The following is a 13,140-nucleotide window of genomic DNA, read 5'->3' on the forward strand; positions in this document are numbered from 1 at the left end:
CATCATTCACTTTTGGAATGATTTGAAAACAGGCATGAAAAATGTTGATGCCAAATTTTATTTTGCAAACAGGATATTCTTCACTAAATTGTTAGAAATTAATTACACTATCATTCACATTTCAAAATGTGATGTAACTTAAAGAATAACATAACAATGTATATTTACCGTATGTTATTGTTGAGCGGCTCTTAGCATGACTGAAATGCTCAACAATTACTTTTCGATGTGGGTGGTATAAGTAGCTCAGAGCTTAGGCTCTGAGTGAAACATAATTAACCTTTTTAAAATCCATGAAATAATTTAAATTGATAGATTAACTTAAACTTTTCCCATCACTGGGAAGAGGTACTTTTGCTAGATTAACTTAAGCTTTTTCCGTCACTAGGGGCAGGTAGTTTTACTTGTAACTCATAAGAGAGCCTGTGATTTTAGTCATTCAAGTATATCTATAGTGTTTAAGGTACAATATAATCCATAAAAGTGGGTTATTTTCAAGCTTAATTTCTGAATTGAGATTACAATTTTTCAAATGTAGCATTTTTCCTCTTATTTTCTTGTTTTGTGTTATTCTAACCACGTTGATAATTAAAAAATATATCCATGTATTCTTTTCCTAAAATTATTCTTTAAAACTTATTTTTAAAAAATTGTGCTTGCATTTAACAATTTGTAATTTCATTTTAGGTGTTTAAGAAGTTACTGAGATTAATTTTTGAATATCACCTTCCAATCTCATCATCAGAAAATGAACTTTGTGAAACTGGATAGTACTGGACATTTGGTAGTTGGCATTATTATCAGCTGAAACAGATTTCTAACCAGAGGACTTGCATTCAGACTTTGTTAATTTATATCACTGACAAAACAAAGCCTATATGGTCTTTATACACTAGAAAATTTATTGAGATTGCTAAAGGCAATGGTTTAAAAAGATTCGATGAGCTTTTATATTTGAAGTTTTGAAATATTAGTACTGTTTGGAATATGTTCAGTCGGCTTGCATGTGCTCTGTACAATGCAGTAGATGCACTAGCACCTCCACTTCCTTTGCATGAAGAATTTAGTCGTCACTGGACTGCTATCAGAAGTTTCTACACCAACAAAGAATCTTCGTGTTGGTTACCAGTAGAGATAACAAACATTCCTGATCACTTACATCAGATGGCCTGTATATTAGAACAGGAAGAAGGAGAAGACGAGACTGATGATGCCCATCCTTGCATGGAATATTTTTTACAGCAGAAAATCTTGGAAAGTATGTGTGGACTGGCAAGAGCTGATTCTCCACCTGGTATAAAACGACACATAATTTCATTTGCAAGTAGAATACTGTCCAGTGTCAAATTTGACCTTCTTCCTCATGTGTCGGTATGGTCAGCAGTCCACAAATTAGCTAAGATGTGTGGGGAGGAACTTGCTTCACCTTATGAAAAAGAGGAAATGGATTTTGTATTTTTTCTTTCGAATAGATTAATGGGGGATTCACACTTGTTCAACCACTTCATTTGTGATACATACAGAAATGTTTCTCAAAAGAGCTGTAATTCAGCAAATACTTCTCAAGATGGTACTACAGAAGTTGTGATTGCTGTCCAAAAAATGGATATCCCTTTACTACAATCACTTATAACATTTTTACATAGCCCAGATCATGACATTTCATCCAAAGCTAGTGATTGTCTTGTAAAATGTGCAGCTGCTTTTGATGAAAAGACCATGAATATTTTGATTCAACAAACAGAGTTTTGTTGTAAAATAGTTACATTTCTTTTGAATCAGTACCATGAGGTTAAGAGACACTCTAGCTTTCAGGACATTGATGACATAGAGTTATTTTCAGTTCATTCTGATGAGAACAATAGCAGTGATATTCATCTTTCTACAGGAAAAAGGCAGATCTTGTCATTTGTAAGGTGGCTTAGTTTCTTTGATAATCTGGTTGGTGCACAGTCACAGCTGGGAGAGAATCTTCAAGTTGTTTTTTCTGATCTTTTTCTTAAAGAAGAAATAAGTGCTGAACTAGCAGATTTAGAAAATAGTGACAAAATCCTATTCACAACAAAACTAATTTCTCTTTGTATTCATAGCATTTCTTCAGAGATCCTTATATTAGATTTTGGGATATTTCTTGTTGGGAATGAAAGTAATCCAGAACTTCCTGGAGGTATGGACCACTTCCTTAAACAACTTCTAATCAACAGGTGCAATGAAACCACATCATCTTCTAAAGTTAAACTAGCGACTTTGCAGTTATTTGAAGATTTATTACAAAAACCTTCTGAAGAAGTGATGGAAAGTTTGATACTCAGGAACTTGACTGGAAGAAAATATTATGACTATTTATTTGTTGATGAGCATATTTACTTCAGTGATGATGAAGTAAGTTGCCAAAGGAAGAGTCTATATGAAGAATTAGATGTTTCCCCTGGATCCTCCCCAGTAAGTCGAACCTTTGCACCTAGTTCCATCCACAAAATATTAAATTGTTTTCTTCTTCTTCTCCCTGATGAATTGAAGTCCTGTGAAGAAAATGATGACTCTGCGTATGATGTGTATATTAAAGACGCTCACCGACAGTTTCAACAATGTCTGCTACTCTGTGATGAATGGAACTGGCCAGATCATCCTGGTTTTGATGATGATGACACTGACTCCTTAGTGAGTGAAACATCTGATTCTGAAACTGAGGCAGATGCTACTTGCACTTTCTTTTATGAGGGATCCTTTTTGGATATGTTATTTTGTAAATTAGAAAATATGCTACAGCAACCCTATGAACTGAATCTGCAAGTGACTTCACTTATATCCAGGTTGGCACTTTTTCCACATCCCAATCTACATGAGTACCTACTGAACCCTCTTATCCCATTGGTTCCAACAGCAAGATCTCTGTATTTAGTTCTGCTTAAACTAGTTGAAGACATAAAGGTTTCAGTACAGGGTGTCCAGAACCTTAAAAAAAAGCTGGAACTTACAAGAAAAATCCTACTCAATAATGAAGAAGGGTGCAACACTTTTGAGGAAAGTAATGTACTAGAAGCAATAATTGTATTAGAAGAGTTCTGTAAAGAACTTGCAGCCATAGCATTTGTTAAGTATCATGCATGTTCATGATGAAAAATGCTATGTGCTGGAAATTAATTTCTAATTTATATGTAATGTTTTCCATGTATGATTAAGTATTTTTTTGTGTTACGTTTAGATCATTGTTAATTCACCATATACATGTGTGTATGTTCATTAGCAGCACAGTTTGCAGAGTGGAATAATTTATACATTATAATTAATCATTTTATTTTGGTTTGGATGATATAATCAATCATTGAACTTTCAATCAAAGTAAGGCATATCTTATCAAAAGTGTATTTAAAATTTATATACTTGTGCTGTGCATGAATATTCTGTAAGTCATTTTCTTAATAGCTGGGGGAAAGGGACAAAAAAATATTTCTATCTTTTTTCACTCTAGTCTTAAACAGTCATGAAATGTGTAGTTCATTATGAAAAGTACATTCATGTACAATAGAGTTTGGTACATTTTAATATCTGTACACCAAAATTATTAACAAATACTATGGTTAGTTTATCTTTGAAATTTGTATTGTAAAAATTTTAGTAAGTTTTTTAGAATTTATTGCCTGGTAAAATTTTCATAAATAAAGTTGTTCAGCATGTGAAAATTTTAAGATGCTGATAACCTTAGTGAAAAATTAAAACTATACAGAAGAATATAGTGTCTTAAATATTAAAAAAACAAGTGACACACACATATATATATATATATATATATATATGTATTTTTTATAAATGTATTTAGTGGAAAATAATATGTACCAGTGTACTGGAAATTTACTGATGCTTTAGCAAGCTTCAAATGTTTATAATTGGCAAACACATTGTTATGTGTAAACTTGTATAGGACAAATTATAAATTTCTTGAGAAAGCATCTATATTTTTGGGCTTTTTCAGTCACCACATACATGTGCCATTAAAAATACAAGCCAGATAATTGTTCTAGTAACTATGAAAGTTTTTACCAAATTACCCTTTCTTTTTTTACCAGGTAAAGTGAAATAGTTTAATATCAATATATATTTATCACTTTCCAAAAAATTATCAGTGGTAGCATGCAAATGTCATTAACTATTCAATGTGTATTATATGATTGACAATGTCTTTTTAATAAAGTTAAGTGACACTGATTTTAGAAGCGAGTTGTTTTATAGGTGTTTTATTTTTATAAACTAGTGTATTATAATGTAGGTAAGAATTTGCAATTAACAAATAGATTAGTCAATATATTTTTCCTTTCAGTTCAGCATAACAACATGGCTGCATATGGGGTCACTGCTGCAATACATATATTCTATATTTACATTATTTGTAATTAATCTCTTACAAGCTTATGACTTAAAAATATAATATTAAAATGGCTTTTTTAACAGTAATATAATTTAAGCTAATGAGTTTGGGGGATTGTAGCCTTTCTAAATGAAAATACTAAATTACAACATAAAGCTAGGGCTCCGAGTTAGGGCATTAAATATTAAAATTGAGATAATATCCAGTATTATAGTGGTTACCAGTTGTAATTTCAGTATATTTTGTGAAAATCTTCTCATATGTGATTTCTATACTTTCACATCCCTTATTTTGTTTTTTGCACCAGGGCCTGAAATCTGCATCGTTTATTTCGCTCTAACCAGCTAGGAGGCTTGTTAGCCCCACTAGAATAGCAAAAACAATAATCTAATTGGTCCTGTTGGACCAATTATATTTTTAAGCATTTTTCATTTTACTTTGTCTTCAAACATATATTTCTATACTTTTTTCCCTGAAATCATAGTTGAGTGTTGGTGTTGTGAAAGTATGTACTTCAAAATCCCAAATGGAGCCTCTAGATTTTTGGCCTATTTTTGAACATTATGGGAAGTTCCTATAACATCTGGAATGTAAGAACGGCAGGATAGATCCAAATGAAGTGTTATGAATATTAACATCTCAAAGGAGAAATACTTTACCTTTTTGTTTTCAATTAAAGTTTTCTTTAATGTTACACATATATGTACATAAATATTGCATTTGTGTCTTTCTTCAAAAATTCACATCTGCAATTGATGAATATATATATATATATATATATATACACACACAGCATTCTTAGAATGAACCTGATATGGCCCATTTAGATTTCTTGGAGAGGCAGTTAGAAATTTTGGACCCTAGTTTGCATATACATGTAACCTAATTGATAAAGCAGATGTGCAAGATAATTTTATTAATAAATACTTTATTTTCAGTTAAAAGGCAGGCCTAATGAACAACAATGAATTATAAAAAATTACATAACAGAACTGAAACATACAAATATTGTGCTTTATGTTGTATATACCATGAACATTGAACCATCAGTCAAACGAAATCCAACTTTATATACAATTGTTAATGTGTTGAGAAATCAAAGTAATAATTATGTCAACAGTTTTCAAAATCAAACAACTTTAGTATTAAGTTTGACCCCTAAAATCAAAAGGATATTGAAGTGTTGACATAGAACTGAAGGCACATGGAAAACAATCATACCCTATAGAGTGAAATAGTAATTTTCATGGTTTATCTGGGCATTTCAACTCTTCAAAATGTGTAGAAAATAATTGTGAATTATTACATGTATGTGTATATTTATTAAAGATATGATTGTTCATTTCTTTTGAAATTTCAATCTGTTTTGAGGAACATTGCATCCCCTAGGATATTTGCCAAAATTGTAAGTCTCAGGAAGAACTTACAGGCCATAAGCAATTGGCTAGAGGTCTGGAGTCCTCTTAAGTGCCCCAGAAACTGTGGTTTTATGCTTGCAAAAGTAGAAAGTATTTAAATTTTAAACACTTTCTTTCTATTTAAAGAAAATTAACTAAACAAACTGTTAAATTGATCATATGTTGTATACAGCAGTATTTGTTCAAAACATATGACATGGAAGCCAATCACAATAAAACAGTGCTATTAGTGAAGTTAAACAATTTCATTTGAAGCCAAAAAAAATGCTTGATACCAGTTTATACAACAATGGTAATTACAATAAGTGAGGATTCCTAAAAAAATGTTCACAGAAGCCTTAAAAATTAAGAGGTTTTGTTGATTTTTGGCTGATTACAAAAGACATTCTGTAGAATTCATGATCAGTTAAAGTATTCTGGATATAATAGGCATTTTTCAGAGTTACTTATTTTCAAAAGGAGACAGTTGTACAAGGCTATCATACATCTTTCACTGTATTTCAGTAAAAAGATACTACAGTGCACACTTGAACAAAATGGAGAAAATTCAGAAATATACATTTATTTGAAGCCATAGCATTCAGACTGATGACAGCCTTGCATCAGAGGCTTCATACTGTTATCAGTCCAAACTATTCAAAGAAATATTTGTAAATACTTATAAGTAACAACAAACAGTGTTTACTTTTATATTTTACGAAAGCCTAGTTTTAACTGCTGTGTGTAATAGTTATTTTGGAACATAAATGTAATAGCTTTATACAGTAAGTATTAAAGCTATGACATTTGGAATAATGATATTTAAATAATTTGGCACCATTAGCAATAACTTTTCTTCCAGTGTAAAATACATCTTACAGTTTGTAATCGTGTTACAAATGAGAGGAAAAAATTGTATTTGAAATGATAACTCGCCTCTAAACACAGAAATACTATCTTCCTTGTGTGTCAGCCTAAGTGACTTGTATGCCACTTACCTTGAGCTAATTCTCACATTTAACAAGAACTGTGCTGGTGCATGATGAGGTCATCATGAGATAAAAGCTCTCCACCAATAGGAGGGAGACCATGACCTCCATGTGCAGTAACTCCCCCTATGCACTTACACTCATGATAATATAATTCTTTCCTCAGTGTTGTACAACACAAACATGTTCAATTTTCATCTGGCTTCAATTTGATGAGATTTGCATTTGTTAACACAACTTTGATTTTCATTCTCTTTATTTTTGTTCAATTTTTGATTTTTTATATCATGAATTCTTAAGTGACAATGACTTCTACTTATTCCTATACGAGTCATAATGTTACACACACACACACACCTTATTTCTACTATGGTTTCTAAAGGTTCATTAACTGTTGGGGTTGTTCCAGTCTTTATTCAACATGTTGTGGATTACCATGTTTACTGGGCCTCCTACTCCAGTCCTGTCAGCCAACTTATTTTCTTCTCAGTTTAGAATGGCCTATTTGACTATGAATTTAACCTGTTTACTGTTGTAGTGCCTTGCCATTAGAGGTATGACCCTACCATTCCAATTTCTTTATGGATTTCCTTCTCGGGTATGTTCTTTTCCTTATCTTTCACCGGTTTCCTTTAATATTTCTTGTTCTTCACTCAATGAACCCAATTCTTAGGTTTTTACCTTTTTTCTCCTTGCTTGTTATTAGGGTTTATGCCATTTCCTTTCTCTGACAGCTTCTCTCTTACACCTTAATGCCTTGGACCCTTGCATTTGTGACTCTTTTGTTTTTATTTGTAGACATTCTTCCTTTCCATTCTAGGTTTCCTGTTTTTGACTTGCTTGAGGATCAGACACCTTGCCTTCTATTTTGCTCTGTTTTTATCTTTTTTCTCACCACCCTCCTGTAGTCCATCTTCTCTCTCCACCTTTTGTCCTAGACACTTCATCATGCTCCAGAGAGGTTTCTGTAGAAGTTTGTTTCCTTCTCTTTGCCAGCTTAGCCTGTCCCACTTCTGCTCTGTCTCTCCTTACTTTGTTCCCCTGCCATTGGGTCAAGTTGCATTCCCCTTAACTGTATATTGTCTTTATCGGGCTCCTTTTTTTTCTGCCTGGGCATCTTTGATGGTGTTCATTTCTCACTGAAGACCTGGACTGAAGTTGTGCATCTTTAGTATTTATTATGTTCATAGATTTTTTATTATTTCTCAACATTGCCTTTTGACTCCTCTTCCTCTTCTGGATCAGTCTACCCTAACATTCCTGTTCCAGGTCTTCCTCTTTTTCCCATCCTCCCGCTACCCAGTGTCTGGTCCATAGCTCTTGTCTGTGACTATCATGTCAAATCCAGCCTTTTGGGTACCCATCTCTTCCTCTTCACGTGCAGTTCGTCTCATTTTCTACCAGCAGTTGTTTTTCATTTTCTCCCTCAAGGTCTTTCTCTCCACTTTTCTTCTCATTTTCTTTTCTCATCCCTCTGACCCTGTCTGTGGTCTTTTTCACCTGGTCTACAGTTGGCCATGGTCAATATGTTGGACATCTTCCTACACATCCCTATTGACCTGTCCTCCATATGTTTTCTACATTCAAGCCATCAAATTAGTGCCTTTCAATTCCTTGCTCTTCCCTTTGACATAGCATAGACCCCTTTAGTATCAGTGAGGGCTTTTGTTCACCATCCTCACAACCTGGGCTGTCATACCTTTTCTTAGATGATTGACTTCTATTGGCTCATTCTCTGATGGCATCCTCTTCTCACACCTCCCTTATTTTGCCAGATGCTATTCAGTTGAGATGGATTTTCAAAATATCCAAGTCCTTTCTCACACCCACTCAATATTTGTTACTTCTAGGCATTTTTATCATCTCTTATCTCAACCCAAGTTCAGCATTCTCCTCTTCACCTGTGAGATATGGAGTATATGGTCACCAGGATTTGTACTTCTCATTCTCATCATGTGCAAGTTCTTTTGCTTTTGGGGACCCCAACTTCTCTGAAACCTCTCATTTGTTTGTGGTACACACACATGTTCCTCTTTCAGTGGTCCTTGCAGATCCAAGGGATTTTTTCTTAGGTTCCATTGTCCTCATTTGTGAACCTTGCCTTTTCTTGAAAAATTGTGACTAAACTGTGCCCATACTACTTCCAGCATTCCTTTACCAACTCCCAATCTATATCTTTCTTTTCGCTTATATTTTCCTCTCCGATTGAGGCACATCTGTGGATGACGACGACTTCTGGCATTTGTACACAGGGTGGGCATTCACTCCACCTCAATGTGCTTGAATTCCTCACTGCTCATAAGGCCTGTTCCCATTTCATGCCCTTTCTGGTAAATCAGTTGGTCACGATCTACTCTTAATAAATCCATGGTAATTTCTACTATCATGAGGCTCCCATTCTAGAACCTTCGCTTTTAGGCTCATTCACATTGGTTTTGTCTTGTTCCCTGTCATATGCCTGGAGCTATGTATCTTGTGATGAACCATCTCTTGTCCAAACCATGGCTTCACCCCCAAATCTATCATTGGGTTTACTCTTGTTTGAGCATTCTCCTTTCAGATTCCTTTACCACTCCTCTTGATTCTACTATTCCTCCTTTCTACAAGCCTGCTCCTTATCCTTTGGCTCTCGCAGCTCTCAGCCATGGCTGGCCTCACCTTTTTATATATGCCTATCTACTTCTTCCACCCCTCCCTTGGATCCTAGAATTGATATGCAACACTCTTCAAATCCTACTGTGACACCTCTTTGGCCACCTTAGCATTGGTTTCCTCTGGTTTTTTGCTTGGTGTCCAGCCCCCCCCCCTCATGTACCCAGTGTCCCCTCACTCTTGTTTCAACCTTACATGGCTTTTTTTTGTCAAGGGATGTTATCCCTTTATCTTTATGTGTGGTATTTGTTTGGTCCATTCTCATATTGTGTAACCTTCTTGTCGTATTCCTAATGCCCTTCTACTTTGTCTATCAAGGAAAAGGACAGTTTATCATCATGGATCCATACACCCCCCCCCTTCCTACTGTGGTAACCCTTCTGCCTTTTTTTGGTTGGCTGTTCGACCATGGTTTATTGGTCTTTGCCATTGCTGATTATCAGGTTTGTCCATTGCATTTCACTTTTCCTAGTTCCAAAGGGTGTTTTCTTCTCCTGTCCTCTCCTTGTCCAACTCTCATGCCTGCCTGGGTCCTTAGTGTGGTTTTACACACTAGCAGTTGTGCCCTGCTCAAGCCATTAGCTTTTTGCTCTTTGTACCACTTTTCTCTCACATCATATTTCTTCTTCTTTTTCTCTTTTGGTTACAGTAATTTGGTTGTCTAAGCTTCTTGCACCCTCTTCCATGGGACTTATATACTACTCTACCCAGATCAGTCATTCCTTCTTCAAATTTCTGCTATTTAGGAGGTTAACCATCCTTTTTCTCCTATTTCCCTTTGTTCTGCCTCTCAACTCTGTGATCATTTAAACTAAGATGGGCTCCTATGTTCTATTTTGTGTTGCTTATCATTGGCTTCTCCCTTGCCATCAACTGTTCCTACCCTGGAACATCTGTTCTTCCAGGGACTTCTACCCCTATGGGTGACTCCATTGACTTATCCAATTTGTATATTTGTCTCTGGATGTGGATGCTTGCAGGCTATTTCACATTCAATTTGTCACCTTTCTCATTTTCTTGCTTCCCATCTTTGTGGGCATGTGGATGACTCCCCAAATATTTGTCATTCCTTCTCTTCACTACCTGGCTATTTAATCTCCTGCAGAATTTCAACTTTCACTGGCCTCCATACTTCAGTCTACCCACTGTCTTTGAAATGGGTACATATATTTCCCTTCCTTTCCATTGAAAATGGTCCAGACAGGTGGCTTGTGTTGCCTTACAGGGTATACTTATTTCCCAAACTCCACATTGAGCTAGGATAACAGAAGGTGCTAAAACCATCCACCCTAGTTCTTTCTACCAGTGTCCACTGTGAGATGGGGTATTCTGCAAGATCACTTGAGGTACCCTTGTGGTATACAGATTTACTCAGTTGTCCAATCCAGACTGTACCAATTCAATAAAATATCATGAAAAAAGTCAGCACCAGAGTGGTGACTGCCCATTTATTTGGCTCACGCTTCCCAGCTTTTAAAAATAGGATTAATGATCACCCATTGCAATGTCTCCAGTGGAGCATGGAAGATCCTTACTACTTACCAGTTCCTAGCCAATGGTGTGGCAGGCCATAGAGAATCCTCACCAGTTTGGCTTTGCACAATACAGTGAGAAGTAGGCAGGTGGTGGCAGTGTCAATATAGTATGGGTCACCCCTTACAAACATAACACATAACTAATGAGCCCTCCTCCTGCAGCCAAAGCCTGTTTATTCAGTAGAATCTAGGTAAGTACACACCACATGATCTTATTGTACCCCAACCACACTACACATAAGCTTACCAACTGCTTATGTGTAAGTGTTCAAATGGTCAAGTTGTCATTCCACCCATCCCTGTGACACTTGGGGCTCATTTGCCTCTCCCCACTTATATTCTAGTCAAGATGAGATGCAGTCTCCCACAGATGTGTCACATTTACCTTGAGCTTTCTAAAGGGAGCTCATCTAGGTAAAATTTTGCCCCTCCACCTTTTCAGTGTGAGATTGTAGCACTTCTCTGTGTGGAGTTGAGTTACTGTCTAGGAAGTTAACATTTTCCTAATCAGAAAATGTATTTCTGATAGATGCTTACCTCCAAACACATTCCCACCCATCCTTCCCACTTCTGGTGCACATATTTTTTTGTCTTGCCTCATCAAAGAGTGGTATTATCAGAAGTGCATAAGGGGAGTTACTGCACATGGAGACTCTGTCACTCTCCTGTTAGTGGAGGGATTTTGTTGCATGATGATGTCATCATGCACCCAACACAGTTCATGTTAAACACATGAATTTAGGTAGGAGCTACCTCAAGGCTAGTGGTATGTAAATCTCATAGGCAGATGCATGCAGAAGTATCTATTGGAAATACATTTTCAGATTAGGAAAATGTTAACTTTACACAATTTCTTTGTAACAATAATGAAAATTAACAACTAAGTAACTGTACGCAAAGTATTCTGTAAGAAACATAAATCTTTTGTATCTCTATATCGAGTAAATTCTGGTCCAGTGTATTTTTGCTAGTTTAAGCTAATCCAGATTTTATGTCTTGCAAATAATTTTACATTCTGAGATATTTTAAAGTAAATTCCAGATAGTCTTCTGTCGATAAATACTTTAAAAATGATTATTCTATATTTCATTTATGCTATATAGTTGAGCTTGCTATCATGTGCATATACACTATAAAAGGTATTGCAGTCTGAAATTTGATACAAGTAAAGCAAATCATATGTGTATACCTTAGAGAACAAAAGCAAGAGTTTTGTAAAATACTTGCAATTTATGTAATGTGTTGACTACATTATTTGCAGTGTATGATATTTGTAAATACCATACAAAATATGTTAAGGAATCTATAAAATGGAAAGTAACACTCCATATCAGTTTATCGTTTTTGAAAATGTGAAATTCTAAAGTCAAATTCTTGAGTTAAGAATATTTGAATTATTCCGTGTCAACTTGATTAAATCAGAATGATCATATGCATATAGTAATAAAATAAAAAATGGGTTTTATATATGTATTTGCACATGCTTATCTCTGAGTGATAATAACAAGAAATAACAGTGATTCAACCAAGAAAAGTTAAGAAATTATATTCATGTACAGTTATCTTTCAGTTTAAATGTAACGGGTACTCAAAAATCCAGGTATCCATTGGGTTTTTAATTGCCCAACGTGGGTCTATTTTTTTTTAATACCTAAGTATCAATTACTAATTTTTAAAAAACAGAGGAATATGACCAGTAGATGGTTCAAAGAGTCCTGCAACATGGAACACATTTAACATTAATAACTATTCAATTTGAGATGTTTGTCATTTTCTATACTAAACAAGGTTGACTACAGATTTGAAGTTAACATTTTCCAACGCTGGAAATGTATTTCTGATAAGTACTTATCTTCTCTAAACCAGTTATCTTGACCTTGATTTGTCCTCTAAGCATCGTTCAAATTTTCAACAGTACACCAGTCTATCATACCCCTTAACTTTTGTTTTGTGATTACCCTCCACCAATCATACTGCACCATCTATACTAGCGCAGCACAATCCTTTCTCTTGAGAATTTGTAGATGCAAACTAGAAACACTGGCAGATCAGTGGGGAGGAAGGGTGGGAAGTGGGTGAGAGAAGGTAAGTACATATTGGAAATACATTTTCAGTGTTAGAAAATGTTAACTTCTGAAACTGTACTACCTCCTTTCACCCAAAGCTAGAATCCCACATTGCAACGGTGGAGGGGGCCGGTA

At 35.2% G+C, this 13,140-nt stretch overlaps 1 protein-coding gene across 3 annotated transcripts in view; it reads left to right on the forward strand.

The window, feature by feature from the left end:
• Window positions 1–12,406, forward strand: part of LOC106456947 (protein FAM160B1-like) — a 24,087-nt gene extending 11,681 nt beyond the window's left edge. For all 3 annotated transcript variants that reach the window (XM_013916325.2, XM_022382749.1, XM_022382750.1), the window contains exon 2: window positions 688–12,406. In XM_013916325.2, the coding sequence (XP_013771779.1) occupies window positions 988–3,117 (2,130 nt within the window). In that variant the 5' untranslated portion in view covers window positions 688–987 and the 3' untranslated portion in view covers window positions 3,118–12,406. The remainder of the gene's footprint in view (window positions 1–687) is intronic.
• The last annotated feature ends 734 nt before the right edge of the window (window positions 12,407–13,140 follow it).

The sequence above is a fragment of the Limulus polyphemus genome, unplaced genomic scaffold (assembly GCF_000517525.1).
Source record: "Limulus polyphemus unplaced genomic scaffold, Limulus_polyphemus-2.1.2 Scaffold274, whole genome shotgun sequence".
NCBI lineage: Eukaryota > Metazoa > Arthropoda > Merostomata > Xiphosura > Limulidae > Limulus > Limulus polyphemus.